The following is a 20,463-nucleotide window of genomic DNA, read 5'->3' as shown; positions in this document are numbered from 1 at the left end:
TATCATCAAAGATTAAAATGATATGAATGTCTCAAAATTTATTGTGACTAGATTGTATGTAAAAGTGCAAAATATTTTCCGGGGGCTTCAGCAGAATGGAGCTCTCCATTAACACTATACTTACACTGGCCTGCTCTCTGCTCACAACAAAAATTGTCCTGTTGCAGAATCAAAAGGTTCCTGCCCATACATGACAACATTGGGTTTTAGTTTGGTTCTCACTGACCCCTGTGACGTTGCTGATGGGCACTCTTGTATCTGCAGCACAAATTTTGCCTACTGCTTTCAAGTGCTCAACTCATACCCTTGGGTTAAAACTCTTTTATAAATGTCAAGGAGAACAAATACTTTTTGAATGTGAACAATGAACTCTAGATGCAAGACTTTAGATATAGATTTATGTAGGTTGTTGGTGGTCACACATCCACAGAGTGCCTCATCTTTAAGCTAACTCCCCATTTATTTTGAAATCTGCCAAGTTGCTGATAACAAATCTTCATGTTCTGACTTAAGATCTATCCCCATCAAAGCAACAGCACTCGCAATTCATTCCAAACTGCAACATCTAAGTATTAGAAATCAGCAAGGAGGTAATGTAAGCTCAAGTAGGGTTGAGTTTCTTGGCTTTTAAGGGCTGCAGTGCCCAGTCTCAGTGTCCCTTGATCAACATTGTGGTAGAGTGCATGCTATCATTATTTCAATACATCAAAAAATCTAACATCATGATCCTTTTTTGCCTGTAGATTTTCAACCCTGTAAAATTGCTGAATAGGAGCATTTTTCGTCTTGTCTTGAAAACACAAGTACAAGGTGGCATACAGCATGGTTTTATCCAGGAGGGAGTTTCTTCATGATTCCCATTGACTTCAACTTTACAAGGGCTATTTGATGCCGCACTCAGTCAACTGCTGCCTTGATGTCAAGGGCAGACACTTGCAGGGTGAAAAATCTGGGTTTAAAACTAGTGCCTTAAACTTAAAGACAATTACTGTGGTATGAAGACAGAGTTGGCTATTGTGGACTGGGAAAATAGATTAAAAGCTAGGATGGTAGATAAGCAGTGGTAGATATTTAAGGAGATATTTCAAAAAAAAGAAAAAAAGGGGGAGGAGGTGGTGGCATTGTGATATTGTCACTGGACTAGTATTCTAGAGACCCAGGGTAATTCTCTGGGGACCCGGATTCAAATCCCACCATGGCAGATGGTGAAATTTAAATTCAATAAAAACCTGGAATTAAAAGTCTGATGACCACGAAACCATTGTTGTAAAAACCCAACTGGTTACACTAATGCCCTATAGGGAAGGAGATCTGCCGCCCTTACCTGGTCTGGCCTATATGTGACTCCAGACCCACAACAATGCAGTTGACTCTTGGCTCGGTGGCACAGTGATAATGTCTCTGACTGGTAATCCCCCACAGCAGACAATGGAATTGAAATTTAATTCAAGGGGCCTTTGTGGCTCCTTGCAGATGTTGCCCATCTTTTACCAGGACTTGATCAAAGTCTGGAACATGGTCGCCTTGTGACGCAGCTCTCCGCCGTCAGGAGTAGCGGCTGTCGTCAGAGAGCCGCTGCTCAGGATTCTGCACCTCCGGCCTTTTCAGTGGCTGGCAGCAAGGAAGGCTGTAGCTGCCGGGGTGGCCAGAATTGGGGACATATTGTGTGGCGGAGGAGTGGGCTGGATGATACCACAGGAGTTGGTGCATCACGCGTCCATGCACGTATGGCTCATGGCCAATGCCATTCAAGGCCTTAGGATGGTCGTGCTTGGCCTGGACGTCATCCTGGGCCTCGCAGTGGCACAGGTGCGCAATGGTCTTCCGTCTGAGCATATGCCTATTCGGACGAAATCCCACATTGGCCCCAAGACCCAAACCCTCCCTCAGGAACCGGTGCCCCACAGCCTGAGCCGCATCACGGAAATGCCCTCCGTGCCCTTTAACACAGTGCAGAGAGGTTTCTGGTATGGGCTGCTGCTGCACACCCTTCCTTGCCCTCACCTGCCACCCCTGGCATGCCTTGTTGCCGTCTGGTGGTGGAAGTCCCCAAGTGGGCCCCTCTATGGGGTGTCCTCCCATTTTCCATCAGGGAGCTGGGGTGGAGGGTGTTGCACGTAGCAGTCCCATACAACCATAGGTTGTGTCGGTTCACGGACTCCAAAGATACCTGCATCTTTTGCAGCCTTGTGGAGTCCGTGGATCATATATATGATTTGTTGTAGGCTGCACCACCTTTTTATTTTCTTGTAAAACATTTTACTATTGTTTTGTTTTCACTTCAGTCCCACGCTCCTGATCTACAGACACCCAGTGCGGAGGGGGGCCGGGAGGGAGGAGGACCACCTCATGAACCTGCTCCTGGGCCTGGCCAAGTTGGCCATTAACAGGTCCAGGCAGCGGGCGATCAAGGGGGTTGTCCGGCCCGACTGTCTGCCCCTCTTCCGTGGCTATTTCCGCAGCCGGGTGTCCCTGGAGAGGGAGCACGCGGTGTCTGCCGGCACCATCGAGGCCTTCCATGCTCGGTGGTTTGAGGTGCTTTATGGACCCTTTTGCTCACATTTTGATTTAAAGTTTCCTTTAAATGTTGTCTTTTTTTTTGCAGTTTCCCTTTAAGGGGCTGCTTTTTACTTTCTACCTGATTTTGTTAATTTAGTTTATTTGGTTGACTCAAAAGAATTACATCTTCTTAACCTTCCTAACCCTGCCGCTATGTCTTTATGCTCCCTAGACATCGACAGCAGAGGTGGAGGCAGCCTGCTAACTGCTATGCCCTGCCTTTGATGACCTTGATGGGCATCCTCTGGAGGGCCCCGGCCTGCTTTCGGGGTCCTGCTGTGTGGCAATGGCACCCTCCTCGATCTGTGGAGCAGAAGCTGCTGGGGTCACAGGAAGAGGGGATTCAGATGGTCTGGAGTCTCCTGGGTGGATGACCCTGGTGTGTGCACCTGCTGATCCTCCTCGTTTTGGGTGCCCAAGGGCTTTTGGCTGATTCCTTGAGGGGAAGGGAAGCTGGAGTGAGATTGAGCTGCCCCGCACCCCTCTGGTGTTCACTGTTGGAGGCCAACTATGGCGTCAGCGAAGGAGCTCAGTCTGCACAGCAGTGCAGGAGCGATGTCCTGCCATGGTCTCTATGACAGCCACCATCCTACCACTGTTGACCTTGGTTTGTTGGCATGCCGGCGCTCTCAGCTCAGCCTGAAGGCGGACAGACTACACCATCGCCCCTTGCAATCTGAGGAGTGCAGCGGACATCTCTTCCTGATGTTCCCGTGATTGTCTTTGCAGCTCCAGCAACTGAGGGAGAACTGAATCCAGAGGCTCATCATCTGACTCAGACTCAGCAAATTTCTGGCCTCCAGCAGTCCTCCAAGTGCCAGGCACCAGGGAAGTCCCTGTCATCACCTGCTGTGGATCAGAGTGTGATGTGCTCACCAGAGTTTGACCCTGAGGCTACTCTAAAGCTAGGTCCCACCGTGGTGTGTGTCTCTGCTCAGGTGGAGGATGTGGGTGAGCACTGTGATGGGTCTTCAAGGAGGGTGCCTCCAGATTCCTTTTCAGAGGTTTCTTTCGGGCTTGATTAGAAGCCCTGAATTGTGGACCTTGCAAAAGCAAGGAGAGATAATTAGTGCATGGCACTGGCCTGTGAAACAGGACCCACCACTCACGGCATGGTTGTCTGATGGATATTGCACTCCTGAATTCTCACTTAGTAGAGCACTGCTGACTTCACTGTCAGCACAGGAATGGTCCAGATCCTCGTCAGCCAGCTAGATGGCTCTGTTTTCAAAGTCTTTGAGGACCTTGATTTCAGGCATTTCTCCACCAGTCTGCGGCCTCTCCATCTTGTTGTGTGCCAGCTTGACCTGCATGAATAGAGATGGAGAGAGTGTAAGCAGGACGCCTGCCAGGCCAGATGATGAGTTTGCCTGGCGTGTGTGGGTGGTGAGTGGTCCCATGGACGGGATGAGGACAATGAAGGTGTGTATGAGAGAGTGAATGGCGATGTCCTTGAACCAGCAGTGAGTGAGGTCCCTGTGGATGTGTGATGGGTTTGTGAGTGTGTGAGTTGAGAGTAATGAGAAGAGTGACTTACCCTGGTGGAATGGAGGCGATGGTTCATCCTCTTGGGGCACTAGGTGGCTGTCTTCTTTTGCAGGATATTGGCGATGACCACTGCTGCCGCCTCCCATACTGGATTGGTGATGCCATCGAAATGGCATGTTTCCCGGGAATGCATAATTAATACGGCAGGATTGGGATGAAACGGTGTGAGAAGCCGCCATTGCGGCTGGCAGGTAAAACCTCGTTTTTCCAGCCCATTACCACGCTTAGTGCAAACCTGGGACAATTCCACCCCATAACAAAATCGGGCAGAGTCAGCATGGCTTTGTGAGAGGTATATCATGCTTCCCAGCTTTTTTAGAGTTCTTTGAGAATGGAACAAGCAGGGTGGATAAAGAGGAACCCGTGGATGTAGTGTATTTGAATTTCCAAAAGGCATTCAATAAGGTGCCATAAAAAAGGATACCATACAAGATAAGAGCTCATGGTGTTGGGAATGATATATTAGCATTGATAGAAGGATTGGCTAACTAACCAGAGAGTCAGGATAAATGGGTCTTTTTCAGCTTGGTAAACTGTAACAAGTGATGTGCCACAGGGCAGTTCTGGGGCTTCAACTATTTACGGTCTATGTTAATGACTTGGATGAAGGGGCCAACTGTATTGTAGCCAAATTTGTTGACGATCCAAAGGTGGGTCGGAAAGAAAGCTGTGAGGAGAATACAATGGCTGGGATTTTCCGGCCCTGACGCGGCGGGTTCCCCCACGGCCGATGCAGCGAGCCTTTTAAATCTCCGTTGACTCCGGTGGGACTGAAAGATCCCGCCGGCAGGAGGGGCTGGAAAATTCCACCCAAAGTGTCTGCAAAAGGCTATAGAGAGTCGGCAAAAAACTGACAGATGGAGTATAATGTGAGAAAATGGGGGGTTGTCGACTTTGACAGGATGAATGGAGAAGCAGAACACTATTTAACTGGAGAGAAACTACAGAATGCTGCAGCACAGGGGGATCTGGGAGTCCTTGTACATGAGTCACAAAAGGTTAGCATGCAGGTACGGCAAGTCATTAGGAAGGCAAATGGAATGTAAGTCTTTATTGCAAGGGGTTGCAGTGTAAAAGGGAGAAGTCTTGCTACAACTGTCTGGAGCATTGTAGAGTACTGTGTACAGTTTTGGTCCAATTACTTAAGGAGGGATATCCTCGCATTGGAAGTTGGTCCGAGAAGGTTCACTAGATTGATTCCTGGGATGAAGGGGATGTCTTATGAGGAAAGGTTGAGCAGATTGGGCCTATTCCCATTAGAGTTTAGAAGAATGAGAAGTGATCTCCCTGAAACATATGGGATTCTCAGAGGGCTTGACAGGATAGATGCTAGGAGGTTATTTCACCTTGTGGGGGAATCCAGAACAATGGGGCACAGTTTAAAAATGAGGGGTCTCCCAATTAAGATGGAGATGAGGAATTTCTTCTCATAGACAATGGTTAGTCTTCCCCAGAAAACAGTGGAGGCTAGATTATTGAAGAATTGAGGGTAGGGATATTCATAGAGCCTCCTGCTCCCATTTGTCATTTAATTGTCCACCACCATTCACAACTGGCTCTGGCACTGCTGCAGAGCTTTGATCTGATCCGCTGATTATGGGATTGCTTAGCCCTGTTTATTGTATGCTGCTTGTGCATGTCCTGTGCTGTAGCTTCACCACGCTGACACTTCATTTTTAAGTGCACTTGGTGCTTCTGGCATGCGACTGTGCATTCTTTATTGAACTAGAGTTGGCCCCTGTGTGATGGTGATAATAAAGTGAGGGATTTCTTCAGGCCACATGATTACAGATTGTGATGGAATACAATTGTGCTGCTGCTGATGCCTCACAACGCGTCATAGATTCCCAATTTTAACGTGCTAGACCTGTTCTTAATCTATCCTGTTTAGAATGGTGGTAGTGCCACACAGCACAACAAAGGGTGTCCTCATTGTGAAGATGGGCTTCATCTCCACAAACATTGCGCAGTGGTCACTCCTACCAATACCGTCATGGATAGATACATCTATAACAATTAGATAGGCGAGGATAAGGTTAAGTAGGCTTTTCCTTTTTGTTAGTTGTGCTATCAAGCCACTTATGGTGATGGACATTAAAGACTAAACTCCGTGCCCTCGTTACCTTCAGTGTTTCTTTCCCCAAATGGCGTTCACATGGAGGTGATCAGCAGGAGGTTTCCTTGCCTGCATTTGATCTGATGTGAAGCAAATTATGTCTAATGACATATTGTTAGACATAATCTGCTTCACATCACCATGAAAGACTTCTGCTGGAAAGAATGCCGGAAGAGGGACAGACAGGAAATAAATTCTCCTTCAGAAAACTAATTGAACTACTAATCATTCCCTCTTTGCAAAATTTCAAGGCTGTGGCTAAGCTTTTCAGCTTGGCTGTACTATGTGGAAATTTTTTCCGTAATTTCATTAGTTGAAGGGAAAGTTTAATGGTAAGCCTGAAAAAGATCACATTATAAAATGTCAAGCAATTGTTTCATTTAGAAATCTGCCATGAGAGCATTATAAATAACCAGAAGAACAGCCAGGCTGCAAAAGTGGTAGCTTTGGATCCTGAAACACAAGATGAACCTAATTTTAACTGGATCAGCAGAAAAGAGTACTGAAGAGGGCCCCAGGGCAGAATCTTTGGGTTGGTGAGTGGCTGGGAGCAGCTAGGGAACGGACTGCCAACCATGATTTCACGTTGGCTGGCCAGTTAATGGGGGGCAAGTGCCGAGTCAGTGCGGGTGCAGGGGAGCGCGGAAGGAAAGCTCCCTGAAGGCAGAGAGCTGCCTCAGGGATCTGATGAATTTAAAATCAATGAAAACAGAATGCAAAATTGGGAAAAAAATGTCCACACGTCAGAATGACACACCTCAATGTACGGATGCAGATTTTTTCAAAACATTTTAATCTTTTTTAAAATCTATCACGGAAACCTCATCCCGCCCTTGGATGAGGTTTCCTCAAAAATGCAAAAAAAAATGCCTGGCCGAATTGCCCGCCCGCCAACCATAACGTTGGATGGGCAGCAAAAAATCACTGTCAATTTCAACTTTAATGGCCTTAGTAGGCCCCTTAATTGTCAGCGGGGGCAATGCCGACTCATGCGTGTGCCCGCTGGCTGAAATATTGCGCGATGACGTCGGGACGCTCGCCTGACGCCATTGCACGATATTTCACGCTCAAGTGTGTCGGGCACGCGCCCACACGGCGAACATAAAGTTCTGCCCCGAGTGTATTTTGTAGAAAGGACAACAGTTGACATGGTCATGTCTTAATTGGTGGTTATGGGAAGGAGTTTTATAGAAAATTGAAAGTGATGTTGGTTTGAGCATTTATGTGAATATCCTCTATGGAGAAGACACCAATATTAGGAATATTTTTATGGCTGGCAATATTTCTCTGCATAATGCTTCAGGAACAGTCATATATTGACACACCCTGATGTCTAATTCTATATTGGCCCGTAGGTTGGTATGTGTCCATGTTCACTGAAGGTTTTTGCAGTCTGCATGGACAGGGATGTGTCTGTGTAGCGCTGAACAATATCCCCAATAGTATTGGGAAACTTGCTTGTTCACTTCCTTCAGTGAACTGCCATTTCCTAACAATGAATTTCCGTGCTTCTCCCACTCAAAGCCCATGTTTCATTTTTCAGTTGCGCAGTACATGTTAGTATTGGTTTTGTTGATGTTTTCTGGCATATATGAGAACAATATTTCATATTTTAAAATTAAACTGCTGATAGTATGTAATGTTTATGTGGAATTTTAAAACACCAAAATGTCTTCTAATTCAATGAGAGTTGTTGTAACGAAAGCAATTACAATATTTCAGAGGAAATAATAAATAGTAACATTGGGAATATGAGAAATGAGCCCTCACAATGCAAATTTGCATGGGAGCCACAGGATATGTAAGTAAGTGTCCAATATACAGTGTTTTCTTTGAACAAGATGAAAAAAAAACCACCAGGGAATTAGAAGATGTCTCAGCCAGACAGCACACACCCATCAGTATGTCTCAAAGTACACTAACATCTCATAGGACATTTAGCTGCCAATAGCCAGAGGAGAGGACTCCCCCAAGCTTCAGAACAGCACAAAGGTTAGTTGAAGTTTTGTGCAAGGACATGTGGAATCAAGGCAATGTCAATAGGAGTTGAGGTCACTCCACTCTTTTTTTTTACTTTGGCCTTCTTCCAGGCTAGAATAGAGATGAACTGTAATATTAGCCAATGTACCGCTCTCAAATATACCTCAAATATGCGGAGTATAGAACATGGGAGGCTAGCCAGGAGCACATTGGAATAGTCAAGTCTAAAGGTAACGAAGGGGTGAATGAGGTTTTAGGAGCAGATGAGCTGAGACAGGGGCAAAGTCGGGCAAAGAGGTAAGCGGTCTTAGTAGAGGCATGAATTTGAAATTGGAAGCTCACCTTGGGATCAAATGTGACATCAAGGTTTCAAGCAGACTCGATTAACCTCAAACTGTTGTCAGGGAGAGGGATGAGTCAGTAGCTAGGGAATGGTGTTTGAAGTAGGGACCAAATACAATGACGTCAATCTTCCCAATATTTAATTGAAGGAAATTTCTGTTCATCCGGTACTGGATATCAGGTAAGCAATCTGATAACTTAACAGCAATAGAGCAGTCAAGAGAGATGAGATGAGGTAGAACTAGATGTCATCAACGTACATTAGAAAACTAATACTGTCTTTTTGGGTGATGGCACTGGGTGGGTGGGGGTGGATGGGCAGCATCTAGATGAGAAATAGGAGGGTGCCACAGATAGATCCTTGGGGAGTAGCAGAGGTGACAATGTGGGATTGAGAAGAGAAGTCCTTGCAAATGATACTCTAGCTACAATTAGATAGATAAGAATAGAACCAGGTGAGAGCAGTCCCACCCAGCTGGCTGACAGTGAAGAGCCATTAGAGGAAGATGGTGTGGTCAACCATGTCAAGGGCAGCAGACAGGTCAAGAAGGGCAAAGGGGGATAGTTTACTTCTGGCATAGTTACAGATTGCCATTATGATTTTGATAAGAGCATTTTTGATATTGTGTACTCTGACTGGAGGGATTCAAACATAGAGTTCCAAGAAAGATGGGCACAGCATGTTCACAGATTTTGGAGAGGAAAGGGAGGATTAAGATGGGATAGTAGTTTGCAAGGATGGTGAGGGTCAAGGGTTGTTTTTTTTGAATGGAAAGATGATAATAGAAGTTTTTAAGGAGAGAGGGACAGTGCTGTTAACAATATCTTTCATGCAGAGTAAGAAAAATATTTATACATTATCAACTAGCCTAATTATCATGACTATTTTCTATTTACTAGAGAAAATGTTCAAGCTTACAACATCAGTATAATATGCAGTGTATCATTGCTACTGGTCATTTATCCATTTACTGTTTAATAAATTTGTTAGGAAAAAAGTCTATGCCACAATTGAGTGTTTAGTGTTATTCTGCCATCATTTGAAGTCAAAGAAATTCACATGAGGGCAAAGCAGTCAGCCATCATTCTATACCTTTACAAGGACTCCAGATGTAGATATTGGGATCAACTTGCTTCAAGATTACTGATGTGCTCAAATTTCCCCAGTTGAACTCCCATTACCCCCTCCCCTTCCGGTCCACCCGCACCCATTTTGGAAAGTGGCAGGCCCAATATTGGCCCAAATGCTCCATGATTTGGGGCAGCAGATTGGCAATCTGCCTTATAGATACACTCAAGCAAAAGTGGCAAGACCACTCCAGCGGGTAGCCTCACATGGTGTTAAGTTTACACCAAATGATGTACAATTCTGGCCCAGTAGAAAGCTGCACACCCAAGCACACTTGCACAATGCTGCTTCATGAGTAACCTCAGAGTAGCCTCTGACAAGTTTCTCAGTGGACCGTCACTTTGAGGTTGCTTTGCTGAAGATTGCAATGTATACATGCCAGTTTAACAAGGTTGCTTAAAGTTTTCATCATTGATGAAAAATTGAGTGGTGATTTATTATTTTTAATTGGTTTCAGGTGGGGCAGATTTGAATCTAGTTCCAGTGAATGAAATTAGTAACTGATGACTAATTGGTGCTGTGGGCTTATGTAGCAATGATTAAGTGAATCAGTGAGTGAAATAACTCTCAAATTCAAATCTTGAAAATTTTTCTTTCATTAGTGCAATTTTTTATTCACATTCATAAGAAAAATTAGTATTGAGTTAAAGATTATTCATATCTTCAAGATTGAACTGGAGGACCTTTACCTAAATGTGCTTATTCAAGCATGATAGGGTTGGGCGAATAGAAAAAAATAGTTAAGACAGCTAAAGTAAGTTTTGATCATATTTAAATGTAATGAAAATAAAGTTATTCAATTTAAATTAATTTACATACATTTAGTCATGAAATCAATCCTTGTTGATGTTCTATTTGAATTTTTATGTCTAGAAACTGTAAAATGTGTGTTGTACCTTTAGGGTAAATGACTCAAATTGCAAAATCTAAAAAATCTGAAAGACTAATGTAATCTAATTTGTAAGGAGGTAATATTGTATTATTTGACTTGCCATTGACGTCAGGTGTCATGGTGGGCGTGAATGGTCAAGATGGGGGAAAGGCCAAAAACTGATTTTACAACATCGTGAAACCAGATAGCAATCCGCTCTACCCGTTAATGATGGGCTGTCACATGTTGGGAACTTCATTTTAATACATCTGCATATCACTATAAGCCCAGATTGCCAGAATGTCAAATTTACCACCCATGTCGGCAGGAAAACAGGCCAGTGCAGAACACGTTTTGACAAGTGTGACGTGCACAAGTTGGGACTTACCATCAGGGCCTTAATCACATCGTGGACATCCAAAGAGCAGAAGACGCTGGAGCCCTACCGTTAGCAGACCCTGAAGAACGTGCATCTCATGCTACGTGAATTCTGATGGCTCCGCTGCAAAGCAGCTCATGGAAGGTGGAAGGTCACCATTGAGGGTCTTCTTCGGGACACAATTGTCTTGGCCATATTCTGCCAAAGATGATCGTCAAGGACGTGGAGAGGAAGGTCCAGCTGTGAGTGGGAGAGGAGGATGTACCGGGGTGGGGTCGGAGAGGAAGGTCTAGGTTTGAATGGGAAAGGAAGGTGTGTCAGGGGTTGAGGTTGGGAGGGAGGGAATGATGGTGTTGGGCAGGAGTGAGGTTGGGAGGGAAGAGAGAGTACAGGGGGAGGAGGGTGTAATGGTAGAGAACACGGCAACTGGGGAGATAGGCGTAAAGGGGGAGGAAAGTGTAAGCGGAAGGAGTTCTGAGGGGGTAAGGAGCTCGGGGGAGAAGCACTTTGGGTGGAGGAAGGATTTCAGAGGGGGGCAGGACTTCGGGGCAGGACGGGGTTCAAAGTCCTGCTCACCCCCCTCTGAGCTCTAGGACTTCGGGGGGAGGAAGGAGTTCGGAGGAGGGGAGGAGTCTGGGGGGGCGTGGGGGGGAAGAAGGAGTCCGGGGGAGGAAGGAGTAAGTGTTGTGAGGGGTCCTGGGCTGGAAGCACTGAGAGGTGTGCGCACAGCTGCACTTTCAATATGGCACCCAGTGTGAGGAAGCGGCGAGGTGATGGCATGTTGGGCGAATGAGAACCCGCCCGTCCATCAAAATGGCACATTACCCAGGAATGCATGAGTAATGAGGCAGGATTGGGATGAAACAACGTGAAAAGCCGCCTTTGCGGCCAGAGGATAAAATGTTTTTTTTATCGCCTACTACCGCACTTATTGCAAATCTGGGACAATGCCGCCCAATGTGTTTTAAAATTGGTGTAGAATGAGTCACAATTTGATCATACAGGCATTTGAGGGAAAGCATAGCTTATACTGCAGAGCCTTAGGAATTGCATTAACTGCTTCCACAGTATGTGGTCATCTGCAACTTTCCCCATAATCTTCAATTCCTATCACAACTAGAGATCTTTCTTCAACACCAGTTAAAGGAACTGACCCTGATTGCTTTATGTTCCATATGTGAATCTTCTTTTGAGCAGGCTGCTTCCCAACTTTTCTGATGATACATTGGCAACATCAGTTAGCTTCTTATTCACATGACCATCCGGCAGGTCACAGATGTACAAGCAGCTTATTGGCATCGCCATGGAGGCTAAAAGGAAGGAAGAGCACTGGGTTCCACAGGTATAGGGGATCATAGGCTCTAATCACATAGTCCTGTGTGTTCCCCATCACAAACCAGCACTGTTTCGCAGCAGGAAGGTTTTCCATTCAAGGAGACTTATTGGTGACCACAGGCAGAACACACATCTGTATCTTGCTTCCTGGCAATAGATATGACTCTTTCATAACTCACAAGCCCTCGGCCTAACTACTGGGAGTTGAGGATTATCCGCTCAGCCCATGGCTATCACCCAGAATGCCCATCAAGATTTATAATCGTTGGCTGCTTGCTCCACAACCTTGCAATACAAAGAGAAGTTGCCTTGAAGGTTCCTGAGGTTGAAGAGCCTGTTTGAATGGTTCTGGCGAGCCTCAAAAACTCAACTCTGGGCCCTCCTCCATGGTGGCTAGTTCAGGCCTGTTGCAGTACCAGCTGTGGCCACTGCTCCTTCTGATTGGCCGGCAGCTTTTGGGGGTGGAAGCCCCCTTGGCAGGCAGTTAACTGCCTGATTGCCATTGAATTCCATCAGGGCTTCCAAAATTGGCCATGGCGGGGTTCCCCTCCCCCCCGCCCCACCCTAGCTTTCTGGCTGGTGAATGGTACCATCACCATGGCCATTAAATTCAACCCGTAGGCCAGCATCTTCCGGTCGGCAAGCGGGGGTGGGGCCCACTCACCGACGCGTAAAATGACGTGGGGTGACATCAGGACATTTAGATTGTCAGTTCGGCGGGCGCGCATCCAACTGGGATGCACGCCCACCGACCTGTCAGCGGCCTATTAAGGCCATTAAAAAACCAATTGAACTCATTAATGGACCTGCCCGTCCAACCTTAAGGTTAGCGGGCAGGCCAGGAGCCCAGGCGGGCTTGTGAAAAAACATGAAACCTCATCCACGGGTGGAATGAGGTTTCATGAGTGATTTTAAAAATGCAGAATATTTTACAATAAAAGTTATGGACACGTCTCAACTCATGTGACAGTGTCACATGAGGGGACATGGCAGGGAATTTTTTTTCTAATCTTTATTCAAAGTTCTAAATTGGAGCCAATCTCCCTGAGGCAGCACTTTGCCTCAGGGAGATCTGTGTGCTCTTTCGTGTGCATGAGCAAAAGAGCGCACTCCTGGCTGAGGGAACCCCCCCGCCAGCCCGCACAGAGAGCGCATAGTGCTTCCTGGCAGACGTCATACTGGGTGGGCCTTGATTGGCCCTCCCATGTAAAATGGCGGCACCCCCAACTGGGAGCGCCGATTGGAGGCACGCCCGCTCCCGCACTTCCACCCCCCCTCCCCGCCAACAAGTGAAAAGTTTTTCCCATGGTCTGCATTCCCCATTCTCCCTGATCTGAGAATTATCCCACTTCTTCCAGACCTTTAGTTTCTCTGCCCAACATGTTTAGATCCTTGTGTGCTTCTGTGATCCAGGATCTGCTTCATTGTTGCTACCGTCTCCATCTCCATCGTTCTTGGGATCTCTCCTGCCAGTACTCCAAGATTGCCTCCCTGATACACTGTTAGACCCTGATACTCTATTACATTACTGTAAGATCCTGAACTCCCTTCGAGGGATCTCGGGACCATTTCTGTGAGAAGGCAATGTCCTTGGTTATATCTTTAGTATAAGTCTAAGTTCTTAGAAAGCTTCCAAGTCACTAAGCAGCATTACAGGAGCTCTTCTACTTAGTATTGTTATGGTTCTGCACTGGGCCCGAAAATTTATGTAAAGATCTGTTTAAAGTGAACAAAACTTGAGATCCAAGAGACATGCTAAGAGAAAAAACCACAAGATTTCATGGTTTTTGATCAAACAAAATAAACTTTGAAAAGTCAAAATGATGAGACAATTTACAATATTTACTTTGTACTCTTTACATTTGTACATTTGGTGTTAGCATGATGTAAATGTGAACTAACCTGCAAACTGTGGTCGAGCACACTCATTACTAATTAAATAGCGGATGTAACCAAGACAGATCCCACTGATTTCTCAGTATAGGGAATGGAATATAAAAGTAGGGATGTCTTGCTACAGTTGTACATGGCATTGGTAAGACCACATCTGGAGTATTGTGTACAGTTTTGGTCTCAAAGAACAAAGATAAGTACAGCACAGGAACAGGCCCTTCTCCTTATTTAAGAAAGGATATAAATGCATTAGAAGCAGTTCAGAGAAGGTTCTGACACCTAGGACGAGGGGATTATCTTATGAAGAAAGATTGGACAGACTGGGCCTGTATCCATTCGAGTTAGGAAGAACAAGAGGCGATCTTATTGAGCTATACAAGATCCCAAGAGGACTTGACAGGGTGGATGTTAAAAGGATGTTTCCTCTTGTGGGAGAGACAAGAACTAGGTGACACAGTTTTAAAAATTTAAGGCGGAGATGAAGAGAATTTTTTTTTGTCATGAGTAATTGGAACTCTCTTCCCTGGAGAGCAGTGGAGGCAGGATGATTAGATATTTTTAAGGCAGAGATGGATAGATTCTTGACTAATAAGGGAGTCAAAGGTTATCGGGATAGGAGGAATGTGGAGTTGAGGCCACAATCAGCTGTGATCTCACTAAATGGCATAACAGGCTCGAGGGGCTGAATGACCTACTCCTCTGCTCTCAATTTGCATGTTTGCGTGTGCAAACTGTCTATTCCTATACTATAAAACAGCATGTTTTATGAATCATAGTGAGAAATAGCATAGGGAATGCAGTAGTGTTTGTGTGTGTGTGTGTGTGTGCTTCCATTATAAATATGTAAACACATCTTTATCAATTTGAAGCGACTTTGAGTTTCCAAATGAAAACTTTTCAATGCTAAAATATCTCAAAACTACTTCAGTAACTGTCTTATAATACAGAAGTCATCAGAATTACACGTATTTTTTTATTTATAAATTTAAAGCTACTAATTTGAAATACTTAAGTTTCAACCCATCAATACTGATCTGACCTATCAATCTTTGTGTCAGATAAACTTGTTTGGAAAAATATATTGACTTAGATGCTGTATTTAAGCTTCAGGAAAGAAAGGGCTGAGGTCATTTTACCTTATTAATGGAACATTACATTTTCAACAAGCCATAACCTTTCATGTGGGAAAGTCCCCTTCTAATTTTCATCCAATTAGCCATCAAGTAGCTGTTGGACTAAACTAAATAAGTTGGAGGAAGGTCTGGTACACACTGATGTGGTTTTGAGAAAATCAAGACATTTTTGTACAACACTAAAAAAATGATATTGTTCAACATGTATTATACATATGGATGATTAAACAATATAGTAGATACAAATATTAAACCAGTATCTGAAAACAGTGCTACAAAAATGAAGATTTGTTGACAGAGAATGATTGTCGCCTGAGAATGTATTACGAAGCATCAGGGTTCAGCTGACACCAAACTGCAAGCATTTCATATTATTTATCTTCTCAGCCCCTTAGCATGTAGCTTCCTCATTGGAGATTCATAATTAGTGTTTATGGCTGCAAAATGTGGCTCCATATCACTGCTAGTTTCAGTGCCACAGGAGTTGAGGGAAAATAAATGGGGGAGTCCACTGACACCCTGCACAGCCCACATGCCAATCACCATGAACAGAATTTTATGACAGTGGGATTTTGCGTTCCCGCTGAAGTCAATGGGGATTATAATGGCTCGCCGCATTTTACAGCCCCGACCCCGCCGAAACGGGGCCATAAAATTCTGCCCCATGTTGTGGTGTGGTGTGGCATAGTGTGCCGAGGCATGCAGAATGGGCAGATCGTGACATCAGTTGATTTGACGTCCTGCCTGCCATTTTTAACTTTGCTGCCCGCTCTTAAATACATGCAGCTGAGTATGTTTTCAACTAGCCAAGGACCCACAACAACTGCATTTAAAGGCATCATGATTCAACTTGCAAATGCTTTTGGCTATCTGTTTGCTGCTGCCGTTTGTGTAAGTACTGCATGGTTGGAGGAGTTGACAGAAGTTCTGTAAGTCTGAAGGAAGTTGTTCTGGGCCTTTGGAAAGAGATGTGGGCTTTTGAAAGGCCTCCAAGTACACCAGTCACAGAGGCCATAGTTGCAGTTCCCCTTAGACTGCAGCATCACAATGAAATGGAGAAGAGGCAGCAGAGAGGGGCTATCAGCGGGATGCTATGCCCATGCAGAGCCTTCAGAGAACACTTATCGCATGTGCACCCCAGTCAGGGGCAGTGCATTTGTTGGCTGAACATCACCAAGGAGACACACATGGAACTGTGCCACCTGAATGACCTACAGCCTCAGAGTAGGGTGGTGTTGCTAGTGGTCGACAAGGCGACTGTGGCCCTCAATATCTACACTTGTGGATCCTTCTAGACTAGAATAGGTGCCGTCACCAGCATATTGTAGCTCACCCTTCATTGCTGTACCCAGGTGGTTACTGAGGTCCTGTATGTCAGGAGCAGGGACGTCATTATTTTCTCTCTAAGCATATTCCTAGCATTGACCTCCCTGTCAATCTGTTCTGCCTTCGAGGTATGTGTCTGGAGGACTGTCTGTACCCCTGAAGAATGATGAACTCACTCCTCCTTTCAACCTCCTGCTTTAAGGTTTCCAATACTGCATCTGAGAATCTTAGAGCCCTCTTTCTGGCCTTTGACTCCAATACTTTGTTTTTACCCCTATTTCTAATGTCTTTCCCAGCCAGCTGCTGAAGCCAGAATGCAGCTTGCCTTTAAGAGGTGCTTGCTGGCTTTAAGAAGTGTAGGCTAGCTTCAGTTAGTGCTAGCCCTGCACAAACTTGGGCCCTCAGCTAAGCATGCAGCCTTTCAACATGTTTGGTAGTGGGCTATATGCCACAATCATGGATATGAGCAGGCAGCACAAAGGTTGCCTGTCTGTTCCAGGAGCAAAATGTCTTTGTTATTTCACCTGCCAATATCATTTAAACACAGAGTTGGAATTCCCAGAACAGAAATTGTGATTCTGGAAAATAATGGAGCCATTTAAAAATGTATTTCAATGTTGACCATATCAGTATTTGAAGGAAATGGATTCCACATGACAGAATAGTCTTAATTCATGATCATTGAGCAGTGCAAGGTTCCCTATTGTGTGGTTGTGGGTCATTCATTCAGGGTTAGAAATGTGGTCAAAACAGGAATTAGTTACTATGGCATATGCATGGGATAATCAGGTTCGCAATTGGATGCAAAACATTTTTGGAAGAAAACCGAGGTTAGAATAAAATGGACAAGATTCAAGATTTTAACTTGAGCACAATCCTAGAAATTTCAGTAATGTAATAAAAGCAATTATTTTTGGAAACTCAAAGATATGCTAGATGTGCATTCAGTAAAATTGTTCCTTCCCTCTCAGGTCTCCACCATGAACTGCTTTCAAAGTGATGCCAGGGAATATCCTAAGCAACTCTCTCTCTGATTCTCGTTCTTGCTTTGGGGATATACCAAGACTTCACTTGGCAGTTCTCTTTATGTGCACAGTTGTGAGATCAACTTGTGACGGATCTTACAGTACTGTTCTGTTTTCCACATCAATGGATTCAGGAGAAAATTTGTAGTGGGAATGTGCTTATCAAATCTTACCCCCCAGTTAGTTTATACACGAATGGATTTAGTGATGGAAACAAAATTTAGATGATGGATTTCCTACACCACGGGTACAATGATATGGTATACATCACTGTGACATCTGATTATAAAAACATGAACATATTTGTTACTTCACCTTTTAATATACATTTTAACTTCAAGTAAATGCTGACTCAGATAAGTGGGGTCACAATGGTCAATTCCATGAATGTATGATGATCTAGTCCATGTTTACATGTGACCTTTGCATCACTAACATTTTCAAGAAGTTTGTCTCTGCTTTGGACAGCTACTCCCTCTCACATAGTTGCCCTTAATGAAGATAAATCCTTTTTAACCAGGAAAAGGAAACTGATGGCCGAAGGAATCTTGAACTAAAATGCACCCACCCAGGTGTAGACTGAGATATGCGAAGCACAGATGCAGAAGGAAGATAGGACCTCCTGTTATCGGAACACAGGAAATAGGAGCAGGAGTAGGCCATTCGGTCCTTTGAGCTTGTTCAGCCATTTAACTAGATCATGGCTGATCTCCTACCTCAACACCATTTTCCTGCACTATCCCCATGTCCCTTGATATCTTTTAATATCTAGAAATCTATCAATCTCTGTCTTGAATATACTCAATGACTGAGCACAGTCCTTTGGGTCACATACTTGAATGCTGGTCACAGTATCACAGAATCTTTACAGTGCAGAAGGAGGCCATTCGACCAATCGAGTCTACACTGGCTCACTGAAAGAGCATTCTACATAATCCCACTCCCTTGCCTTATCCCTGTAACCTTGCACATTCTCAATTTTCAGCTAGCAATCCAATTCCCTTTTGAATACCTCGATCAAACCTGCCTCCACCACCCTCTCAGGAAGTTCATTCCAGACTCCAACCACCCTCTAGGTGAAAAAAAATTTCCTCACGTCACTTCTACTCCTTTCGCCCATTATTTTAAATCTATGCCTTCTAGGTCTTGATGTACTCCTGAGTGGGAACAGTTTCTCACTATTTACCCTGTCCATACCCCTCAGGATATTGAATACCTCTGTCAAGTGTCCTCTCAGCTGCCTTTTCTCCAAGGAAAACAGTCCCAGCCTCTCCAAACTATCCAGATAGCTACAGTTGTTTATCCCTGGAATCATTTTTGTGAATCCTCTCTGTACTCTCTCCAATGCCTTCACATCCTTCCTCAAGTATGGCGCTCAGTACAGGACGCAGTACTCTATATGAGGTCTAACAAGTGTCTTATACAAGTTTAACATGATCTCCTTACTCTTGTACTCAATGCCCCTATTAATAAACCCTTAATAAAATAAGGATACCATATGCTTTATTAACTGCTCTCAACATGCCCTGCCATCTTCAATTACTTTTTAAAAATTCATTCACAGGATGTGGGCTTCACTGGCTGGGCCAGCATTTATTGCCCATCCCTAGTTGCCCTTGAGAAGGTGGTGGTGAGCTTCCTTCTTGAACCGCTGCAGTCCATGTGGTGTAGGTACACCCACAGTGCTTTTAGGAAGGGAGTTCCAGGATTTTGACCCAGCGACAGTGAAGGAACGGCGATATATTTTCAAGTCAGGATGGTGAGTGACTTGGAGGGGATCTTTCAGGTGGTGGTGTTCCCATCTATCTGCTGCCCTTGTCCTTCTAGGTAGTAGTGGTCATGGGTTTGGAAGGTGCTGTCTATGAGGCCTTGGTGAATTCCTGCAGTGCATCTTGTGGATGGTACACACTGTTGCTACTATGCGTCGAAGGTGGAGGGAGTGAACGTACATATGTACATATACACCGAGGTCCCTTTGTTCCTGCACCTCCTTTAAGTTTCTCCCTTTATTTTATACTCTCTCTCCATATTCTTCCTGCCAAAATGAATCACCTCAAACTTCTCTGCATTGAACTTCATCTGCCATTTGTCTGCCCAATCCAGCATCATGGCTATGTCCTTTTGAAGTTCAAGACTATCCTCATCACAGTTGCCAATGCTTCCAATCTCCATGTCATCCACAAATTTTGAAATCATGCTCTGCACACCACAGTCTATGTCATTAATATATATCAAGAAGAGCAAGGGCCCTAACACTGACCCCTGGGGAACTCCACTACAGGACTTCCTCCAATCTGAAAAACAATCATTTATCACTAGCCTCGTTGTTCTTTCACAGAATGCTTACCCTTGTTCTGCTATCAACACATTCTGCTTACTTACCTTTATGCCACTATCAGCACCTACTTTAGCACTTACCACTATCTCTTTTTCTCCATGACATCTTTGTCAATCTCTCCTCAGCCCCCACCTATCACTGGCCTTCTATCCAGCTTCACCTGCTCCACCCCCCATAAAATGTATACATTTCATCACATTTCTACTTCTCTTTAGCTCCAGAGAAGGGTCATACAGACTCGAAACATTAACTCTGTTTAACCCTCTGCAGATGCTGTCAGACCTGCTGAGTTTTTCCAGCATTTTCTGTTTTCATTTCAGATTTCCAGTATCTGCAGTATTTTGCTTTTATCATTTATCACTACTCTGTTTCCTGTCACTCAGCCAATTTCTTATCCAAGTGCCTACTTTCCCTTTTAGTCCATGAGCTAGAATTTTGCTTACAAGTCTGTTGTGTGGCACTATATCAAATGATTTCTGAAAATTCATA

General features: G+C 44.6%; 1 protein-coding gene across 1 annotated transcript in view; it reads left to right on the top strand.

Moving 5' to 3' along the window:
* The first annotated feature begins 784 nt into the window (after positions 1-784).
* Positions 785-20,463, top strand: part of LOC144685598 (uncharacterized) — a 46,761-nt gene continuing 27,082 nt past the window's right edge. The window contains exons 1-2 of the mRNA XM_078550271.1: positions 785-940; positions 3,289-3,510. Coding sequence (XP_078406397.1) covers positions 889-940; positions 3,289-3,510 — 274 coding nt within the window. The 5' untranslated portion in view covers positions 785-888. The remainder of the gene's footprint in view (positions 941-3,288; positions 3,511-20,463) is intronic.

The sequence above is a fragment of the Cetorhinus maximus genome, chromosome 10, assembly GCF_964194155.1.
Source record: "Cetorhinus maximus chromosome 10, sCetMax3.hap1.1, whole genome shotgun sequence".
NCBI lineage: Eukaryota > Metazoa > Chordata > Chondrichthyes > Lamniformes > Cetorhinidae > Cetorhinus > Cetorhinus maximus.
Note: the sequence above shows the minus strand (reverse complement) of the source record. Positions and strands in the feature narration are given on the sequence as shown.